Genomic DNA, 22,769 nt, shown 5'->3' with positions numbered 1-22,769 from the left:
CACTTTATGCACTTCAGAAAGATAAGGGTATACTTAACACTAATCATTATTTTGATATATTATTTGGGTAAACGCTGACCACTGACGGTCAAACCAACCTAGAATAAAAATATTTCGACGAAGAGGTTTTTAACAGAAATTGCAAATTAAAGATCTTACTATCTTTTGCTGACGGTAGTATTTATGTACTGTAGAGCTTGATGAGGTTCGTATCTACTAGATATTTGTAACTATTTGGAATGGATTTTAGCTCGTGAGTTTACATACGAAAGAAGATATTTGTGTTCTAAGAAAACAAAATTAATTCAGGATCTATAACATAGCCTTCATAACTGCATCAGTGATGAATTCATAACATACTAAAAAACAGACGAAAAGTACAATTTGAAGGCTTCGTTTATTTTATCTTTTAGACTATTTTTGAAATTTTTGACCTTCTTCGGTTGAAAGAGTAAGTCTTAAGACGCAAACTGTTATTTTTTAGGCCATCAGCAGGTTAATGTGTTCCATAAAAAGTCCAACTCGATGTTATAGGAGCTCGTTGGGCGTGATAAATATTCTATCCATTCAATCGAGTGAAAGAAAGTTAGTACTATCCTTGGCCACAGCTTTCAAATAACATTATGTGAAGCAATTTTGCTTGTGCTATACTGGAATGTTTCAATCCCTGATATATTGCTCTTTGCTCAACCTACTTCAAAACCTCACCGACACTGGCTCTCTTCAGCTTTTTTGTTTTCTTGTTAAACCACTTTCTCTCATTACTAGAATTTATAAGACAGATTTAACTACCAAAGCTTCAGAACGAATAATTTGGAGACTTTAACAAAACAACAAGCAATTATGTCAACCCATTCGTCGCCACAGCCTCCTCACCCACCGTCTTTTTAACATGTGCGTTGCTTAGTTCGTTTACTGTTATTTATTTAAATGCAAAATATTTAACTTATACAAGTGTGTATGTGTGTGTATGCTTGTGAGTACATATTTCATAACATCGTATTTAGCCGCTGCCTGCCACAGAGATTGCATGCCACACCAAACGACACACGCGCCACGCCGTCGCGCTGCTGCAAAGCCCACACGTTGCACGGTCGCTCATGAACCGCCGTCTATCCTGCCACACATCAAGCCAAGTGCAAAAATATTGCAGATAAGAGTGCACATCAAGCGGCTGCTTCACCGTTACATAAAACAAACTCAAACTCATCAACTCAGCAGCGCGTATCCTGGCAAATCCGCACTTCACCGCACGCAGACACCCACACACACACACACACTCATACACCCGCACACACATGCTGGCACCGGCTCGCGCCCGCATGAGCTTTGCGCATATTAGCGTTAACACATCACCGCCACAAGGCCGTCGTCGGCACAGCGGTGCCATAGCCATAAGTATAGCCGTAAGCCGGGTAATAACCGTAACCGTAGCGGTAGGTCGTCGCCGGATAGGAGTAGGAGTAGGGATACGCGGTTGGCACATAGCCGGCGGGCACGTAGAGGCCATTGTAGTTGTGCGCGACCACTTGATGGCTATGCGCCGTGACGACGGGCGTTACAGCGACCGTGTAAGAGGGCGCGGTCAGGACAGCGGGTGTGCGCGCGACGGTGGTGGTGGTGATGCCATGTGGAGCCGGCTTGGCCACAGCGCTGCCGATGGCGTGCAGGAGTGCACTGCAACAGAGCAAAAAAATGAGCTGCGCGCGGTGGCGGGGAGAGGTAGAAGTGAAAAGCGAAAATTGAAATGTTGAAATTGAGTAATTCAGTTGATTTTTGAACCATAAAATTTAACACTTACATTTTTCATATTTTTAGGAGTTGTTGACGCGCGGCTGTGCTTTTCGTGATTTGTGATTTGTGACTGCTGGCGCGGCGCTTTGGCTACTGCAATGGCGCGCACTTGGTCACAGTGCATTTTATACTACAAATTATCGGGTGTTCACAGCGCGTTGCTCATACGCCCCGCCACACACACACGCTCCACCTTAATGGGCACAGCAACACTGCCGTCGCAAGCGCTTATGTATGTGTGTGTGTATGCTTTTGAAGCAATATGTGTGAAATAAATCAAAATGAAATTACTACACCCACTCACATACACACATACATGCGCGCGCGTTGTAGTATTTGCATAGAGCGCATTTGTTGCTGCCTCATGCATATTGCATGGCAACTATTTCCTTTCCAATCGAATGCGATCGAAGTGCTGCAAGTGCTGCGTAATGCTATGCAATCACATGCATTTGTTACACATCTGGAGTAGTGTTGCAAGCAATTTGAATGAACTTGTTGCGCGCCGTCCATTACTCGGCTGCACACGCTTTGTGCGCTCATCGCATGCGGAGCACGTAGCGCTGCAGCTGTCATATTTGCAATCGGAAAGCAAAATTGTAAACTGCTGATATCCAAAATATTTATGCATATCAACATAAATCGCACACAATATTTTGATTTCGCTTAAATGAGCGCGCGCGCCACACATTCCCACACATTATACAGACAGACTTCGGAATGCGGGTGTGTAGCTGGTTCGGCGGGGCGTATGAATCTGACGAGCTCGGTCTTAGCCTCAGTGCACTGTGGTGGCGAAAACCGTTTGTCGGCTCAAAAAATTGACGCCAGCCCACGGTAGGCCCAGGAAACGTGCAGTTTCGACGGAGTCGGACCAAAGGAAGAAGGGTGTCAGATGAGTAGGGTTAACAGGGCATGCGAAGAGGTGGACAGTGTCATGCGGGACACATTGCACGCTAGACAAATATTTGATATGTAAGGGTTTATTCTACATAAGTAGGGGTTTTACCACTACAAAGCCCAGAACGAAGCTGCGCAAGGGTAACGCACGTCTCTCGCGGCAACTCGAACTCTTCGTCTGCAATGAGTGCTGGTTTGACTCAAAGTACGCCATTCACTGAGAAGGGAGTCGATGAAGATGTTGATGGCTCCACTGTGAATGGCGGTCAGTGCTTGTCGGAAGTTAGTTGCGTCCGAAGTCTGGTCGGCGTAATGTTTAATGTCGTCGACGTAGTTGAGGAATGATCTCTTGATGATTAGAAGGCGATTCCGCTCGAAGCCGGTGACTGCAGTGATGATTTCTGCAAAGTTCCCCAGCAGGAACTGCTTGGAGAGGAGTTTATTATACTCATGAACTGGGAGAATACGAGCCTCACTATGTAGGAGTTCGATGTGAGACATCAAGAGGCATTCTGTCGTAATCCGGAGTGCAGTGTTCTGACAAGTCTGGAGCTTCCTCGTCCGCGTTCCACTACATCTAAGCGACCATATTGGTGTGGCGTAGTTAAGGATCGATCGGCCGATTGCCTTGTATGCTGCCAACAACGTTTCTTTGCCCTCTCCCCATGTGTTGCCATGGTTAGCGACTTGAGGATTTTGTTGCGGCTCTGACTTTGGCGATAATAGCGGTCGTGTGAGAAGTAGTAGTTTTCCAATATATTTTGTCAATCTTTTGCCATCACGCTTATTATTCACTTTACTGCCAGCTTGAGTTTGCGATTTTTGAAATTATCTGCAATTTGCACACACCAAGCCACAGTGCGCTGTTTTGTTGCCATTGCATTTGCATGCGGAGATGAGTTATCTAACATGCGCTCCATGCGAATATGCATGTGCCAGTGTGAGTGCGTGCGTGTGTGTGTATGTGTGGCTGTTGTGTTTTGATTGATGTGGGATTAGTATTGATGAGCATGCATTTGGTCACATAAAAGCATGCCGTAACACTTTCAGCTGTCAACAATTATGGCAACTAAGTGCTGCGGCTAGAATTTACAAGCTTTATGCGCTTATTCGGAGCGCTTTTCGACATCGTGTGTCGCATACGAAACAAGTAAAAAGAAATAGCAACAAACTGAAGAATTTCAAAGCTTTTGCGCAATGCCATTTTATCATTGAATCATTTCGGTTTCTCGATGGGTGCTTTGCAATTAACCGAGGCTGTAATAGCGAAAATGAGCTGCAACCCATATGAATGAAATAAATAATGTCATTTAATTCATTGCTGCAATAGAGTAAGCATTATTAAGCATGAAATGGTTGTAAATGTATTTTATTGAAGTAAAAAGTATTTAACGTCGTCTTTTTCATTGCCAGAACACCAGAAATAGACAATCTCACTTAATCACCAGATGTAGCAGCCTAAAAAAGCGCATTCTCAAGACTATGCTGTAAGTATCTGGGGTTCCCACGATATGATAAACTGGAGGAGTTATCGATAGTTAGGCCGCAGAGTCTATTAAAATTTGCGTCGAGTGCAGGCATCCATAAGGATGACTACGCCTCTTGTATCTAGCAACTGAACTCCATCTGGTATCGCAAAGGACCAAAACTGGTCTATGTGTGGCTTATTGGCCTATCAAATTATCCTAACCTAACCTAACCTACATTAATTTAATCGAAAAAAAATCTGGTACCTCTTACACGGCACTAGAACCGTTACAATATCCTTTGGTTCAGGTAGCAATGACCATGCTGTCCTGTTGCTCAGTCCTCCTTGAAATTTAACGATAGCTGGCCTATACTTTACTAGACACAATCTATGGCAGGACATGTCTGAGAAAATTATGAAACAATTTGGTTACAAAGTCATTGCTGAGGGTGACTATATTGCCAAAGACACGTAGTGGGGTACATCGCTCACAAATACTAAAGGTATAGCACTTTTGAATTGGATTTGAAACAAAGGTTGAGTGTGTCATTCCGATGGTGAACCAACTTACTGTTCAAACGACCTCACGAAAACGTTTCAGACGTTTTTGATGTTGTTATGTCGAAAGGTTTCAATTCAAGGTACATACGTTTCACCACCTGTTCGGATCTCCTATTTGCTAACAGCGCAGTTCTGTTCGAAGTTAATACGCCGGTACTCACAATGAATAAACCTGCTAGAGTAATTGGCAAATTGACAGATATTTCATATTAACGCAAACGGCTTCAAGACAACATGGACCGTAACATCACCATTCTCTTTGAGGCAGATATCGATTGTGCTGCGAAAGTTTTGACCAGACGCATACACCATGCTGCCCATATAAGTACGAAAGAAACTAGAATCACACATAGCATCCACAAGCGGCACAGACATCTCTGGTTCAATAAGGTAATGACGAAGCTCAGAAAGAAGATACGTCTTCGGCAAGCAGTAGAAATCCTAATGACAAAACACTTCTCAAACGTTCCACAAAGGAGCTGCAGCATGCTCTCTGGAAATTGAGCAACAAGTTCCCAGAGGCTTTTCAGGTTGCTGCCAAACCAGGAGATCCAATAAATAATTTTTGAAATGCGACTCACAAAACAATATGCCAATATCTAGATGCCCATCAATTTTAAACAGCAGAGGCTATTTGGTGTTGGATCAATGTAGAGAAAGTCGAGGGACTCGCCGATTGAACTGTGCAGTTACGTTTTAGAAGCCTGGAGAAATTTTTGAGACACAAGATATATTTAGATATTTGTATTTATTTATTTTGCAATTTGATTGCCATTCAAAGAATGTTAAATTAAAATTTTCATACGTACTGTACTTAACTCAACAGTTTAGAAGCTAGTGTAGTTTTTTTTCGATTGTTGTCTGTGCTAAAACAGTTAAGAAACAAATAATTACTCAGTGGCTCTACAATTGTGGCGATTTGGAAGCCATCACTGAGAAGCTGCAAAAACTTGTAACAGTTTCAGAATTGCTGTATTAATAATGTACACTGAAAATAATTATTACTTCATAACTGGAAGAAAAAAATTCGAATTCCTAATAACAACCTAAATGACAATGAGGTGAATGAAACAACAACAAGTAAGAAAGAGCTAAGCTCGGGTGTAACCGAACATTTTATACCCTCACAACATTCTAAGATCAAAGCCAGGAATTTTTTTTTCGAATTTCCATAGTATATATGACAGGTTGACCTAAATTTTCCGTAAAAATTTCGGAATAGGAACTAGGGTAGAAGGAAGCTTAAATATAAATGATGATCCAAGTAGAGGTACTTTTTCAATAGCCTTTTTTTGACAGATAACGCGTGAGTCGGGTAAAGCTCCCATGTTATTTTTGTTCAGTAACCGACTATTTGATGCCTGAAATTGAAGCTCGTGATTTCGCTGACATTTGATTTCAACATGACGGCATCACTTCCCACACATCGCATTAATCAATGGATTTATTGAGAAAACACTTTGGTGAGCAGATAGTTTCACTTTTTGACCCTGTCGTTTGGCCACCAAGATCGTGTGGTATTACAAAGTTAGGGAATCTCGAAATGGATCACCCTTTCTATTTGGTCATAAGGCAGCATACCCTAAAGGCACTATTCGTGCAAAACCTTATATGGATACATTGTTTGGCTCTTGTTTTGTATACTGGAAAGTAAAAGAATCTTGCCCTGAAGGAACCAACGAAACACCGTCTGGTAAACACGGACTCGACATAAACATACCCTTATCTACAATAAAACCGAACTAATATGCTATGTATGTATAAAGATACATATATTCTCAGATTTGTTGCTATAGTTGAAGCTCGAAGCATGAAATCTCACTTTTTGAACACCTCTCTCACCTCTGACTGGCGACTTGCGGCTTGCATAATAAAACAAATGTCTTATCTGTGTTTAACTAATTAACTATATAATTTATAATAGTACAAAATACAATCATTTTCATCACATGCTTGACACTAACGCCATCGAGAGCGGCATTCAGAGACTCTTCCAATGGGGCCAAGTTTTGATTTCGTCGTACAAACGCTGACCCGGGCAGGCAGTCGCCTTGGTTTGTCTGTGACCCAGCAGTGTGTAATTGTCCTTCAGATAACCCTTTTGCACCGCATGTGCCATCAGGTCTTTGGCGTTCTGCAGCATTGTCTGCGAGGGCGTCGTATCTGAAAGCGAACAAAGAAAATGTGTGAGTCAAATAACGCATTTCCCTATCAGTTCATGGGGACTCACTTTCGAAATTGCCGATGAAGACAATGCCAATGCTGTTGCGGTTGTAGCTGGGTGCGTGCGAACCCTGCAAGCCGAAGCCACGACCCTCATAGATGTTGCCATCGCCGGCAATGATGAAGTTATAGCCGATATCGCTGAACTTGCGGCGCTCCTTGTGATCGGTCTGGATGTTCTTGATGAGGCGCTTGCACTCCGTCTCGGTGCTGCAGCCATTCGGATTGTCTGAATGATGAATGATGACATAGTCGACCTTTCCGGGTATGCGTGCGGGCGAGCGAGCGGACACCGCATGCCAGGAGCTGCGCGGCTGGATCCTGAGCGCAAAACAGGCGGGAAGCGCTGTGGAGCGAGTGAATTTATTAACTTTTTACAAATATTTGGCAAATAATAGCAACTAATTTGTGCTTACCGATCGTCAAGATCATGAAACGCAGCAGTCGTGTCATTTTTGAGTAGAAATCGGAAAAATATTTGCGAATGCGACGCGCTCACTTTTCGACGACGTCAAATGCTTGACTGATCTGCCGCCGCTAACATCGCCACTTAAATACACTTCAACTCGAGCTCTGTCGATTGCTCTTGAGGCTAGTGATAAGCAAGCGCTAGCGCCTTATCAGCCGGCTCCGTATGTAATCACATCTGTGTAGCCGCGCGAACATTTGTGGGGAATTACCTCAGCTGTTTTGCGTTTAATTAGCTTCGTGTAAACTAATGAAACAAATCTGCATTGCTTTTGCTAGTGATGCTTTTCTATTTTTATTTATTTATTTGTTTGCACTTTTTTCTTTTTGGTTTTTGCTTACGGTTGGAATATGTATTTTGGAGTTTCTGTGACGTCGACTTCATTTCCAAGAATGCTCGAAGGGGAAGCACGTGCGCCGCTCCGAGTGAAATGAGTGGCGACACCTATGGGTGCCGAAAAAGTGTTTTTGTCTGTCCGCGTGTGTGCAGAGGTGCGCAAAACATCGCTTGATCTGCGAACCGGTGGAAGCGTAAACACGGAAAGAACATTATGCGAGCGTTGGATGCAAACCGGTATTTCAGTCATTCATTCATTGATGCTTTCACATATGTCTATATGTATGAATGTATAGTAAGTATGTGAGCACTTGGACGATGTTGGGAATTATTAATTGCTTTAGTGATTTTTTATTTTTGCTGCAAAAACCGTTTTTTAATGGATTGAGTGTTGTTAACAAAAAGGTTAATTAATAACTCTGTAATATTTGTGGTAAATCACATTAGAAAATTTTTGATGTACAAAATTGTGATAATACAGGACGGAACCAAAGTTCGTTTATATTTGAATCTATAGTTACACATATAATGAGAAAAAAAAAAATAGTAAGACTTTTTGGTTCAAATTTCTCTCGAAAACCCATCAAAATAATCATTAGTCCTAAACACTAACACTACGCTTGCCTTTCTGTACATAAAGAGCATTACGCGCTTTTTACGATGAGTGAAATTTTTCAACAAAGAAAATCCACCAAATTGTGTGTGCGGAATAAAATTTCTGGTGCCGAAATATTCCGAAAGTTGGAAAAGGCCTTCGGTGATAATTTTCGGGAGCATGTGCTCTTAATTGGTACAAATTGGGCGGAGAACGCCCTGGACGACCATCAACATCAACTGATGATCAACTCGTCAATAAAATAAAAGAATTGGTGCTTGAAAATCAGTGAAAACCATTTTGAAAGATCATTTGAGCCTTAGAAAAGTGGAAACAGCGTCGCGTTAACGTCTGTGGAACAATGCTTTCCGACTGCCAAGATATCATGAAACGTATTATTACCTGTGAGACTTGTATCTATGCTTACGACTCGCAAATAGACCATCAATCGGCCTAATATCGTGGTAAAGGTGTGTCGAAGAAGAAAAAAAAACGTCAAAGCAGCTCAAAAATCAAGGTTATGTTGATAGTTTCCTTCGCCAAATTGTCAACAAGGAAGACTATTTCATTGTTATGCGCCATTTCTAGTTCTATTCTTCAACTATAGCACAACATTTTTCTCATTACAACAAAGCCCAGAACTCTTTTGATCTAGAAACTCTAGGGAAACTGAGAACGCAGATCATGAAGGAACATACCTATGTACTTGTATGTTCGTTAACAAGCGATGGGGAAGCAAGAATATGAGGCAGTTTAACGCCCTTCCAATTACCTAAGGCGTGTATTTCTCATCTAACATCTAACTTGTAACTGTGAAGAAGATGAATTAGTTAGAATAGGTACTACCCTACAATCAGACTATGGAAAAGAAAGGATTTATATGTATCTGGCTACTAGTAGATATTTAATCGACAAAAAAGTTCTAAATATGATTAAGTCTCGTCGAAGTCAATCCCTGACTTGCTCGATAAGCAGGCAAAAGTATTATGATGGGATATAAATGGCCCCATATACCGACTACTAAGAACTATAAGGAATGATATAAAAACTCTAATAGTAGTGCTAACAGGTCACTGTCTAATTGGCGGGCATGCCAGCGGACTAGGAACATCATACAATGACTTTTGTACAAGCTGTCAGGTGATAGAAGAAGAAGAGACTATAAATTATCTTCTAAAGCTTTATATAGAAAAATAATCGCAAACATCGGTTGAGGATTTCTTGATAGCGTTTTGGAGGTTGCATCGATACAACTTTTCATACTAATGAACTTCATCAGAAGCACGGGGTAGCTCAGAGAGCGGACAATAGAGTGAGGGAATTTTAGTCCCGGTTATATCAGCTGCATCATTAGACAGCGACCTTAATGAAAGGCTTAAGTGTGATAACTTTTGAATGTAAGAATTTCTCTGTATCTCCATAGGCGCAGGACTTTCTCGTTCAATTAGAAGCACATCCTTAGAGAGCCTTTTTAGCGGTGTCTATCAAGCAATTTTTCAGAGTAAGACGCAAAAACAAAAAATAATAAGAATAAAACATTCCTTTTGTTTTAACCACCCTGAGGTACATACATACAATATTACACCAAATTACAAGGTCTTACGTTACAACAGTTGTTACAGGCAAAAAATAAATTGGAACAAATAATTAGCAAATGCCATTTGGAATAAGTAAGTACAGTAAGCGGGATTTCATCATTATATTTGAACTTCAGAAACAACATCTTATTATTTCCACTAAAATGAATATTTTGTATGATCACTGTGCGCAGTATTCTCTCAAAAATGATCTCGATGAGTCCTTCGAGCATTTCGACTGGTAACTGGCCAGTCCAAAACCTGAATCGAAGTGGGATTGTCCGCATAGACTTTATACTTTACATGTCCACACAGCAAAAATTCTAACGGTGTGATATCACACGATCTTGGTGGCCAATCGACCGGCTCACCGAAGTGTTCCCTCAATAAATCCATTGATTGATGCGATGTGTGGGAAGTGGCACCGTTTCGTTAAAACCAAATATGGCCGAGATCACCAGCTTCAATTTCAGGCATCAAATAGTCGGTTATCATTGCGCGAGAACATTGTTTTTTCCGAATGAAATGGAAGCTTTACAACCTCTACAGGTTGTTCTTCGTCCCAAATGCGGCAAGCAAAACGACATTGAGTCAGAAATTGGCTACATCGCTAAACAAAATTTGGTTCGAAAAGGCTTTCAAAGATCTCATATAGCGTAGCGATGTCGCTTGGGAAAGTCGAGCGGTTTCAGTTCTTGCACAAGCAGTTTTAGCACGCTTTCAATTTAAGATCTATATGTATGTAGGATCTAGATGTAAAATGCTCCAAGTAGTTCCAGTCGTCGGTACGAGCTGCTGCGAACGCATCGAATCGACTCTCCGCGATCGGCGGTTACACTCTCAGCCACGGTGCGTGATCTGTCAAAAAAAGGCTATTGAAAAAAGTCCAATCCAAATCCAAGTAGAGGGGATCACCCGTTATTTATTTAAATTTCATATATCACTAATTTTTAAGAAAACAACTCCACAAATGCCTCAGTTAAATACAATAAGCATGTTTATTTAAATTTTATTTGTTGTTTTTTTTTTCTTTTTTAATGTGTTTTTTAATCATTTTCCTTACAATTGTTCATTTTTCATTAATTTTAATTTTTTATTTTGTTATTGTTATTGCTGTTGTGTAATAGTTACTAATTTTGTTTTGCTGAATATTCATACAGTAGAGAAGTATGTATGTATGTATTACAACATGAACTCTTCTAATTTTTTTTGCAATTTTGGCAATTTATTTGCTCTCATAGAAAAGGGTTACACACTCTTACAGGACAATCGCAAATATTTGACAATTTTTTGTATGCAAATTTTGCAAACTGCCTTCAATTAAATTATTTACGTGTGCTTTTATCACTTCTAACCGTTCCACTCTTATCAAATTGCTTTTACAAAAACATTTACTGAAACACCGGCGTAAAGTTTGTGTGCGTTTTGGGGTGTTTTAACAAAATTTCGATACTACGATCCACATATCAATGAGCCGAGCTATATGTAATTTAAACATCAACCTTTCTTAAAGGCGTTGGTTGTTGGGATTGCTGCTTCTAATATTGGTAATTTCAAAAACCATTTGAGAAGCTGGAAATCGGAGGCTCTCTCTGAACAACGCCTTAATATTATACTTTATAGAGATAGAAGTATAAAAATTATAGTTTGTGTTTTGTAGCAAAATACCCGTCAAAGTGTTTAGAGCAGTTTTCAAACTGTTTTCAATAATTCATAGTTTTCTTTTTTCCCTCTTTTTGAATAAGTGTTTCCTGTTCTTTAAGTATGGCTTTCCATTGCAATGCCCGAAAGCTTTTTTGAATGCCATTTATTTTCAGAACTTCATCAACTTCGCATTTGGCGAACATAACGTAGTCTAATACATACCAACATTACATAGACGAATTGACCATGAAAAGCGTACGAAATCTTATGCTCCAAATATGCTAACTGAGGCTAAGCGCATAGTGTTAGAAGACAGGCAGCTTCAAAAAGCAAACATGCTCCATTTATTCTAAGGTCGGTACGCTTGATTTCAATTACATCCACTCATAATCACAATTTTGCTTATTTTAATTGTTTTTCTTTTTTTAGAATATATTTACATATATATGTGTTAGTGATTGAAGCCTTCATAGCTGCACCTGTGCACTTTCCTCTAGTGAAAATATATTTAGAAACCCTCTTTTATTTATATTGTTAGCTTGTTGGGTCTACATTCTTATGCTTACTTGTTTTTAGATACTACCAAAAGTTTTATAGAAATACTTTAGAATACTGAAACTTTTTAATGTGTAGTTTTTTTTATTATTCTCTTTAGTGGTTATTCATTGTTTTGTATATAATGTACATATATATACGATTTATCGATAATTTTATATCGTTTATTTTTATTGTGTTATCAAATATATGTGTTTTCAATGTGTTAAAATTTTTTTTTGACTCACTTTGAAGAGTTGCTTGCCACATACTTATATTTATACCTAGAAAGCCTGTCCATTCGTTTAACACTAACAGCTCTCATGTTAATTAATTTTCCAGCAAATGTTAGGCTGTAGCAGAGCATGTTAACATATGAATGTCGGTATTGAACCATATTCGTAGGCTGTAGCAGCGCGTGTTAACATATTTCTGGCTGCAGTGAGCATTAACATTAATGTACATTAACATTCTTTGAATATACAAAATGAAATGGTCACTGAGGCGAATTTACTAACAAAGCAAAATTTTTTATTGAATTATGATTTATTTATGAAAAATGTTATTTTTTACAAAGTTGCTTGCAATTAAAAAAATATTGTATTATTTACTTAAAAAAAATAACATTATTTACTCGTGTGGTCTGTCCAACTGGTCCTTTTGAGGTTAAAATATGCTTTTATTTTAAATTATAGTTATTATGCTAATAAGAAATAATTTTTAGTAATATTTTTCAGTTTTTAATTTTTTTCTCATCCTTCTAATGAGTTTAATATGAAGATAGTATAACTAAATCTAGTATGATGATGTAGTAGAAGCGGAAAAAGAGTGAAAGAAGAAAATGAGTTTTTAAATTTTGTAAAAGCTTCGGATTATTTGGCGAGATCTACAAAAACCAGTTGCACACTAGAGAACTTTAAAGAATATAAATAAATTCAACGGCGCGCTTATAATATGATTTTTTATGAATACCAACACTAATAACTTGCTAAGCACGTGAGAAATCAGCTGGTGACACCTGTTAGAAAATAAAAATGATGTATAAAAGTATCAAATAACAAACTTGGGCTGGATTTCTTTTTAAAGGAAGTTTTGTAGTCTAGAGGCATGAATTTCCAAAAACTAGAAGCTGATAAATTGCGGGTCTGAAGAAATATAATATGTGTCAATATTAATCTAGAATATTGTCGCAATGTCTGGAGCTATGGAAATGGCGACAGTATGGAAAAAAAATATTTTTTTAATATCTAAACTGTAAAAATATCCAAGAAAACTATTTTAGATATTTAATATTTCTTGACTATAATACCCACCCCCTTAAGCGCCTAATCTTTACAAAATGTGTGAAATTTGTTTCGAAAAGTTTTTAGGAGCTTAATAGAAAATATCAATATTAAGCCGAATGGGTTGAAATTTCTTAAAAATACAAAGTTTTTCAAAATTTCAAAATATTGTGGAACGATAGCGCAGCTATTTTTCGGTAATCGAGATCTAAGATATTCTTCACTATTTAAAAATTTCAAAATATAATTAAAATATTTCATGGACCACATATAGCACACATATTTAAAAGACTTCCAGAGACCCTACTCTATTTCTTTCGCACTGATATCTGAGTTTTCTGTTCAGCGCTGAGAAAACATGCCATTGATGATGATGGGTGGTAGAAGCAAAGCAGTAAATAAAAAGATAAATTTTAATTTTAATTAAATCAATTTAAATGTTTATTGTTTTTATTTTTATTTTCATTTAATTTTTTTCTTTTCGTATCTTGTAATAGTACAAATCTTTGTCAATACTATCAATTAATTATGTTTGCATTTACAGTTATGTATTTATGCATTTCTGTGTATGTATGTATGTTTATTCATTATCATTTAAAATTTATCATAATGATCAATTGTATTTTGTTTTGCATTTATTTGCAATATATAATTTTTCACTTGGTTGCTACTCTCCTCTCCCCACCTACTATTCGCTCTCTTTGTATTTAACGTTTAATTACAATTAAATGAATTTTAATATATCTTAAAATTAGCAATAATTACATTTCAATCGTATATGATTAACGGAAAGTAGCTCATTTCATTACTAATTACACAAACAGTTTTGTTGTACGAAAAAAAACAAAAAGAAAAAATATGAAAAAAAGAAACACAGAATTAACAAACCTAATTATATGTAAAACTCGTACAATTAACGATATGTTAAGAAAAAAGTAGTTCATCGATATAACAGTACAGTAATCAAGTAGTTATTGACACAATATTAAACTTAATAAAATATTTGTGGGAGCAGAACTCGCATGTCGGCTTATTGCTTATAACCGAGCGGCGTTTGTTTGTTGTTGCAAAGCTTTGCCAACTCCACTCTACGCTTCTATTTTAACACATTTTCGCTACAATACAAGCGCAAATACGAATTAATATCTGGTTCTGCGTTGACTTCACAAATGACTTTAGCGCCTTCTGCCTCGTTTCATACATAAATATGTATGTACTCATTTATGTGTGTATGTGTTAATTTGCAATTTATTAAACAGTTATTAATATGTTTTGTTTTTTGCTTTGCGATATTCTCACACATAGCGGCATATATGACGGACATAAGCAAATATTAGTATGTGTGTATGTATGTATGTTTAAAATACAGTTTTACAAAATATTAAGCAGTGCTTTTTGCAAGAAAATCCACTCAAAAACAGCTGACTCTATGCAAACATATATGTACATATGTACATACATATATCGACATGTATGGATGTATGTTTGGCCTACGCCGTTGTAATTTTGTACAATAAATACGTATGTATGTATGTGTATTGATTTATTAATTTTAATTAAAGCTAACAAATATGTTTGTAAACAGAAAGAAATGTATGTATGTATGTGCGGTTTTAAATTTTAAATTTACAATTGAAAAATTAATTATTAAAATTATTAATAATATAATAATAATAATTAAAAAAATATGTATATTTTTGAATAAAAAAAATATTTGTTTTAATTCACAAAAAAAAAAATAAAAACAAAATTAGTGTGTAAAGATATTATGAAAAATACAGAAAAAATGCAATAAAAAAAAAAATATACAAAAAAAACTGAATTTTTGAATTAAGAATTGAAATAAATTTGTAGAAATTGCCTCAGCTCGCAATATTTCCAAGTATTATTATTTTAATATTCCTGTTGTGTCTTCTTAATGTTTTTTAAAATTACTAGGAAATCCATGTTCGTCAATAAAAGTACTAAAATCACGCTTTGAATGTTTTTGTTCTTGTTACTGCCCAAATCAGTAATTTATAAAATTAAAAAAAGCAAAAATTATTAATTATTGACATAACAAACTCAGCGCCGCTCTGCAAAACAAACAAAAATTATTTTCCTGCAGAAAATAACGTGTTTTGCAAGCTCTGACTCCAGCAATGACAGCACATAACTGGTAATAAGTTCCAAGAAATGCCGCTGATTTAGTATTTAGCAGCGAAGTAGCGAAATTTTGCCAAAGCAGCACTTACATAACAAAACAGTAGCTAATTTAATTTGGAACACCGCCTGGAAGGCATAAATTTTGCTCTAAAAGCAGAAAAGGTCACTTAAAAAATATTTTTTTTAAATTTAAAATATTTTTTCTTTTTAATTTAAAATTTTAATTTTTAATTAAAAAGTTTTTTTCTTCTATTTCTTGAAGCTGTGGTAAGGAAGCGGAAGAGTCACTTAATTGTGTGGCTTTATTTATTCTGTTATTTATTGCATGAATTTATATACAAATGGAATGTAACTTTAACTCTGCAAGGGCCCAATTGGCGTCAACGAAAATTCAATTTATTAAATTGTATATTTATATATTAAATATTAAAGTTTCTTATGCAACTAAATGTGGTCTAAATTTGAGTGTTTTTCTTAATTTTCCGCAGCAAAGAATTGAAGAAAGCGCTAACAAGCCAAATGTGTAAACCTTTCATGACTGGGATGAAAGTAAATAAGTGTAAAAAAAATTAAAAAAAAAACAACAAACAAAAAAATTGAAAAATTAACTTTTCGGTTTCAAAAAGACGCTACTGACCCGGTACTGAAGCCCTTTCTATTATAAAATTTATTTTCCGGTGCCAAAAACACTCTACAAATCCGGTACCAAAATTCTTTCTATTTTTAAATTTACTTTCCTTTTCCAAAAACCCGAAAGAAACTCTATGCTAAGCTTTTAGTAAGGCTTGCCTGCACATTATAATAATGCCGCTGTGAAGTTTACGTTAAAAAAGAATCCTGACACAATGAAACGCGCCCCAACCTTTCGATTCGTTTATTGGGCCTCACTGCAGTCACCACAACAAACTCAATCTTCCCATTGCTTTAGAGCACCTTCGTATGAATCTTTTCTTGATATTGACTTCGCACACATCTTCTGTCGCCTTCCATTGACTCGAGCATAAATATTCGCCGCACTTCCAATGTGAGTATGTAAGTGTGCGGCTTATATTTGCCTGCTCAACGGTGCTTCAAAGTTCTAATTTAATATTACATTTTGTGAGTCTGTCATTGCTGTGAGTACTTTTCGGTTTTATTTGTTCTTAGAGATATTAAGTTTACAAAACAGATTTATTGTACGAATTACAATTACGTTTGCTAGTTACAAATTACATTTAGAATAGAATACATATGTATATGTTATAATGAAATATTTGGGGCTCGCATTTTGCGGAGCATGTAAACAAGCGCTACAAAAGACAAACAACAATGTAACTTAACATAAAGGGCAAGTGGAAAATGCTGCTGCAACAGTCTCGCAGACAAGTGCTGGTGGAAAACTTTGCGTCATGTCATTCAATGAGCGCCTGGCTGGACCCCTGCTCGCTGCTGCAATGTAAATAACAATAATATGCTTAAGTGTGCTTCAAATGCCCGAAAGTGTGCGCCGCCATTCAACTTTACGGCGGCATAATGGACAAATTAAAATTCTACTGGCTACTGCTTTATATTGTTGTAGTTGTTGTTGTGGTTGTTGCGCAGCTGCACCGGCATAATTGTCATTAGTGGCGTTACTGACTGACGTTGTTGTTGCTGTTGCGCCTGCAATTCGAGTTTAGTATCGTCATTGTTGTTGTTGTGGAAAATTACTATCGCCATGGCGAAATTGTTTGCATAACTGCTTTAGTTGTTGCTGATGTTGTTATTGTTGTTGTTGTGGCCGTTTTTTTTTTTGTTGGAATGGATATTTTTTGTGGCACTGACCTGTCTGTCTAAACTCGTGCTGAGCAATTTGCTGCCCACACACACACTTTCCTCCTGCCACAGCATGGCACTAAGCTCGTCCGTCCACCAGTCCAGTACATTTGCTATCCTGCGCGGCTGCCGTCGTGGCGCTAAGTGGATTTGCAGCCATTCTGCCACAGCGACGACAAATAAGCAGGTATTTAGCGCTGATGCGCATTGCTCAGCTCCCGGCAAAGCCGGACAAGTTGCCGTACAAGCGTTGCTCAGTAGCACTGCTGTCCATTTTGTTTGTGTATTTTAATATTGTTTGTTGTTTGTGGTTTTTGCTTTCGTTTTCGCTTCTGCTTGCGCTGCAGTTGTTGTTGTGTTGAAACCCCAAATGCTAAATCGTTAGAAACTGCTACTGCTGTTGGCTGTTGCTGTTGTTGTTGCGTTTGTTACTGTCACTACTGTCGTCAACTTTATGCTATTATTTATTTACTTATTTATTGGCTTTTGGTCGCCTTACTGCCTTAGCGTTTATACTTTAAACTTCGCGCCTGCTAACGGCTTCTTCTATGCTTTAACTTATTTTCAGTTGTTTTTGTTTTTTTGTTACTTTTATCTTTTACTAACTTTTTACTGTAGAAATAGAAATTTATTTGCCATTTTTGCAATTTGTCTTTGTTTTCTCTTAACCTCTTCTACGCTCATGCTCATTTCCTTTCAACAATCTAATTCACATTTTGTGTGTGTGTGTTTGTTGTGTTCGTTTGTTTTTTTTTTGTTTCAATTTTGCTTTGCCGTCTTTGAGCATTTCATTTTTCAATTTTTTTATCCATTTTTCTGTGAAGTTTTGAATTTTTTTTGGGAATTTTTTGTTTTTATTTTCTTATATTTCATTTTCTCGTTTTTATGCCATCACGCTCGAACTTTTGCTGCTGTTGTTGTTGGCGCTTTTGCTGTTCGAGCACAAAATTGTGTTGGTTGCATTTGGAAAATGAGTTTTTCGCTGATGTTGCTGCTGACGTGGCTGCTGTTGCAAGTGTCGTTTGCTGCCCTTGCATTTGTCATGGCCGATGGAACCTGCCGCAAACCGCATCGAGAAGAGAAAGAAAAGAGTTAGGTTAATATTTTATTGGTTTGAATAGCGTAAAAACTAAAGAACTTTTAGGAATGCCAAAATACGCGCAGAAATAGCAGAAGATCCAAAACAAGCTGCCACTGGCCCGGTGGGACTGTGGCAAAGTCAGGTGCAAAGTTCTAGACAGGACCACGAAAAAACTGTTTGGCGAATAAGTCCATAAATAATGTTTAAAATTCAAGTGGAAACTTTCGAAGACGTTGCAACTTCCAGAAGTGAGATTAACTATTTATTACATAACCTAAAATTACGTACGGAAAATGTTCAAAATCTTATTTGTCAAAAGCTTACATTCCATTTGTGAGAGTAAATAAAATTGTATGGTAAAGAAGTGTTGTTTTGATATTCATTATCGGAGAAGTCTTCAGGTGACACTTTCTCCTCCATTGTCCAGCTTCTACAAGATGGTAGCTGAAACATCTTTGTAGCCTTTCTTTCGGCGTACCAGAAACAAAGCCGAAACTTTTCAGCTGTCTCAACAAATTTGAGATAGGCTCAAAAATTTTTTTGTCGATTTGTAGGAGTCTTATGATCCAGTATATAGGATTTTTTAGGTACCACAACGGATTAGCGTTCTAAGCCGTCCAAATGAGATCCCAATCAGGATAAACTTTTCAACCTAACCTAGCTGGTTATATGAATAATACGAGCATAAATATATCCCCTCCTCCTTACACGTAAATTATTCAATTAAGTCGGTACTGATTCTGAGTTCAAGTATTGGTTGACTTGGTTTTATAGTGTCCTATTAAAAACCCCTATATATGGGTCCTCGAAGTACTTATAACAACACTTTGGTAAACCTTTAAGCGAGGCAAAACTTGGGTCAACAACCTACATATAGGGATTTTCAATAGGGCGCTATAAAAGTAGACCGTTAGACCCAGCAAACGACGCTATATTTTTCCTGCGCTTTTGACAGTTTTCTTCAGTAAGATTTACCATTTCATCTTGGAAAGACATACGATCCAACAACAAGTCGAATTTATCAAAATTTACTACCGAAATTCGGATTCAGTGGCCGCAACTTTAAGAGCTATGTACCTTACACTTACAAGCGGAAAACACATGTAGATATATCGTTGTAAATGTAAGAGTGTTGGAGCGCTTCACACAGGCATAAACGGAAGCATTTTTCGAATAGAAATTGAGTGCGCTCAGCTGAGAAATTGCCTAACGTCCAGCTCAACTATCGAAGGGTGCAGCGCTTCGAGTAAATCGAAAACGGGCAACAGTTTTGAGAGCTCAATTCAATAAGAACAACGAAAATAAATAAATAATTCAAGTTAAACAAAATGGTTGGCATCTGCACAAAATTGAACAGAGAAATGGCGGCAGTTGGAGCAACAAACCCCAAAGTAGGACGATGAACGAGCTACCGCTGGACCAGAGCGTGGTTGGGTTGAGAGCAAACGGTTTAAACTGTAATTTTCTTACTTCCAATACAGTGTCAAAGGAAGTTAATTTAAATGGGTTTGGGTTGCAAAACTGTAATCGGCTTAAATTGGCTGTCAGAGAAGTTAATAGAAATTGTAAATTGGCAAATAACGGGCATGTGCCGCCATATGTAAGCGTGTAGGCAGATTGCAAAGCGAAAGACAAGGCCGAAACTACATTTTGTCATTTTCCAATTTTATATACTTAAGTAGTTATTTACACTAAATACATAAGTATAAAAGAAACACTGAAGGGATGGGAATAGGGGTTCACTGCTTTAATGGCCATCCTCATTATAATTGTCAAACTGTTTTGGGGAACTTTGGAGAGTAATTTTCATTTATTTATCACACTGCAAGACAATTTCTTTTGGAACACATTCGTATATTTGATGGCGAACGTGCTCAAAGAGTGAAACACGAATGTGTGCCTGTTCGAGTGTGCAGAAGAATGTGCATGAAGGTCGCTTGGGATGCACTGCAGTCGCTAGCTTTATTTGAACAATGCATTTAACGACATTCCCGTGCGATGGAAGTTGATGTGCTTGCTCCTCGCCGTATTACACATGCTTCGCTTTGAGTGTCCTTGCTGTAAAAGCACAACGTCACTAGCTGCAAAGTCTCGAATGTGCACATATGGTATATAATGGGTGACACATTTCAAGTTTCCCTACTTTTTTTTAAGATTAAACACAGACAATTTAAAATTAAAGGAGAATGTTTTTTATCATTCGAAAGAACATTCTTTAGCATTTATTTTTGAAGATTGTCTTTTTCACATGTTGGCCGCGACTACGTCCATTGAGCCCGATTTTCGATGACTCGTTTGAGCATTTCGACTGGTAACTAGCACGAGAGTAACTGACACGAGTGAGGTTTTGCCTGAATCGGGATTGTCCGCATAGTCTTTAGACTTTATACATATATCCCCAGGAAAAGCCTGATGGTGTGATATCATTCAATCTTGGTGGTCAATCGATGGCCGAAAACGTGAAATTATCTGCTTCTCTCAATAAATTCGTTGATTGATGCGATGTTTGTGGCAAGTGGCACCGTCTTGTTGAAACCAAATGTCGCCGAGTTCACGAGTTTACATTTCAGGCATGAAATAGTCAGCTATCATGACGCGATTACGGTCACAATTCAAGGTCATCATTTTTGAAGAAATATGGACCAATTATTCCAACGGCCCACAAATCACACCAAACCGCTGTATGGCAGCTATTGAGTCACTTCAGGTTGCCCTTCGTTCCAAATGCGACAATTTTGCTTGCTTACATACCCATTGAATCAGAAAAGGGTTTCATAGCTGAACAAAATTTGGCTCAAAAACGTCGGATCTTCTAGCAACTTTTCAAGAACCCATAGACCGAGCGGCTTCAGTTTTCTGTTTAAGATCTCAACGTAAAATGCGCCAAGTCGTTCCAAACATCAGTCCGAGTTCTGCGCATGGTGCCGAATCAACTCTCCATGGTCTTTGAGTACACTCTCAGGAAGGAAGGGCTGATATATTTTCTTCACTGCGTGCTGGACGTGCTCTATTCGGTCGAATATTATCCGATAATGAATGCAGGGTCTAAAGATGGGGGATGGTGTTGCGAATAGTACGCTCAGTAGGCCGATTATATTGCGAAGTCATTCCATGATAAAATGCCAAACAATACTGAACAAAAATAACAGGACAGCTTGACACAACTCACGTGTGTCTGTCAAAAAAGTGTTTTAAAAAAACTACCTCTACTTGGATCACCCATTATATGGTGTATTCGCTTGTTTAATTTTGCAGAAATGGTCGCTGTTGCCTGAAGATAGCAGAACCAGTATTCTTTACACCGGAAGCAGATTTGTGGCTTGATTTCGAGACCAAAGCTTTATATTGTTTATTTTGCTTTTAGAAATTAATCCTTGATTCTTCTGGAGTTTCTGGAAATGGCTTCTAACAATATTTGCATATTTTGTAATTCTAAAATAAACAAAATTTAAACTTAAAAGTCCATCTCCTAAATTTTAGCCTCAATTCTGAAAACTTCTCTGATTGAGATGGGTTAAAATTTACTCGATGACAAATTTACACCATTGACTTCATACTTCTTCACATCTTTTGCGCCATTCCTTAGCTTCAAAAAATTTATTGTTATATAGAGCAAGACTTAAGTACCGTTATTCGAGCTAAATGCATAAATATCTCCGACGAAAAACATTACTTTTATCTCCTGGGGCTTTTTTGTTCAACACATTGTGAGCACTCGCATCTTCATGTGCTTATCTCCGTGCGATAACAGGACTTTCCGCCATTGAGCCATTCAGTTTACACGCCCTATTCCAGTCACATCCGCATACAATGAATGTTTACTTCGAATTTCTTCGCATTCTGTTTGGGTCGCCTTGCATTTTATTGCATTAGTTGCAATTGTGGCAAAATATCTCGCCCATGAATATGTATCTGTGGCGGTGGAATACACACGTGGCACACACCACATTGTGGCATATAGCAAAACACATCTTTTATGTGCATTTAAGTGAACTTGAATGGATTTGCTGGTGAGCGCTCGAAATGAATGTGCCCCTCGACGTGGCATTGTGTGACAGGAAGTGACATTGAAATTAAACTTTTTCGTGCTCTCCACATTTTCACAAATCCTCTACCATTCCGCGCCCGTCTCCTTTTGTCCTTGTCTCTTTACTTACATTCTAAAGTCGTGTCTTAGGTGAGCGTGTGTGCGTCGCTTCCCTTCTACAACACTAAACTGTGTCGTTACAACAATTGTGGTATTTATACATATTGTCCATTTCACACTTTAACTGCCACACACATACACTTAGATATATATAATATATATGTATATATATATATATATATATAACCACATATGTGATACACATTGACTTGACTTTC

The 22,769-nt window shown here is 37.6% G+C and overlaps 3 protein-coding genes across 17 annotated transcripts in view; all 3 read right to left on the bottom strand.

Moving 5' to 3' along the window:
- Positions 1-903: 903 nt before the first annotated feature.
- On the bottom strand, positions 904-1,940 carry LOC105233663 (uncharacterized). Its single transcript, XM_011215800.4, has 2 exons — positions 1,802-1,940; positions 904-1,700 (listed from the first exon to the last, which is right to left on the bottom strand). The coding sequence occupies exons 1-2, from the start codon at positions 1,916-1,918 to the stop codon at positions 1,353-1,355; spliced, it is 465 nt and encodes a 154-aa protein (XP_011214102.3). The 5' UTR covers positions 1,919-1,940; the 3' UTR covers positions 904-1,352.
- A 4,667-nt stretch (positions 1,941-6,607) lies between these two features.
- Positions 6,608-7,544, bottom strand: LOC105230807 (peptidoglycan-recognition protein SB1). The gene is made up of 3 exons (XM_011211796.4): positions 7,363-7,544; positions 6,954-7,292; positions 6,608-6,886 (listed from the first exon to the last, which is right to left on the bottom strand). Exons 1-3 carry the CDS (start codon positions 7,397-7,399, stop codon positions 6,705-6,707), a joined length of 558 nt encoding a protein of 185 aa, XP_011210098.2. The 5' UTR covers positions 7,400-7,544; the 3' UTR covers positions 6,608-6,704.
- Positions 7,545-11,227: 3,683 nt separating this feature from the next.
- Positions 11,228-22,769, bottom strand: part of LOC105230824 (phosphatase and actin regulator 2) — a 219,381-nt gene continuing 207,839 nt past the window's right edge. For all 15 annotated transcript variants that reach the window (XM_049457289.1, XM_049457288.1, XM_049457287.1 and 12 more), the window contains one exon: positions 11,228-18,379. In XM_049457289.1, the coding sequence (XP_049313246.1) occupies positions 18,364-18,379 (16 nt within the window). In that variant the 3' untranslated portion in view covers positions 11,228-18,363. The remainder of the gene's footprint in view (positions 18,380-22,769) is intronic.

Source organism: Bactrocera dorsalis, chromosome 5, assembly GCF_023373825.1.
Source record: "Bactrocera dorsalis isolate Fly_Bdor chromosome 5, ASM2337382v1, whole genome shotgun sequence".
In the NCBI taxonomy this organism is placed as follows: domain Eukaryota; kingdom Metazoa; phylum Arthropoda; class Insecta; order Diptera; family Tephritidae; genus Bactrocera; species Bactrocera dorsalis.
The sequence above is the reverse complement of the archived record's forward strand: the minus strand, read 5'-3'. Positions and strand labels throughout refer to the sequence as shown.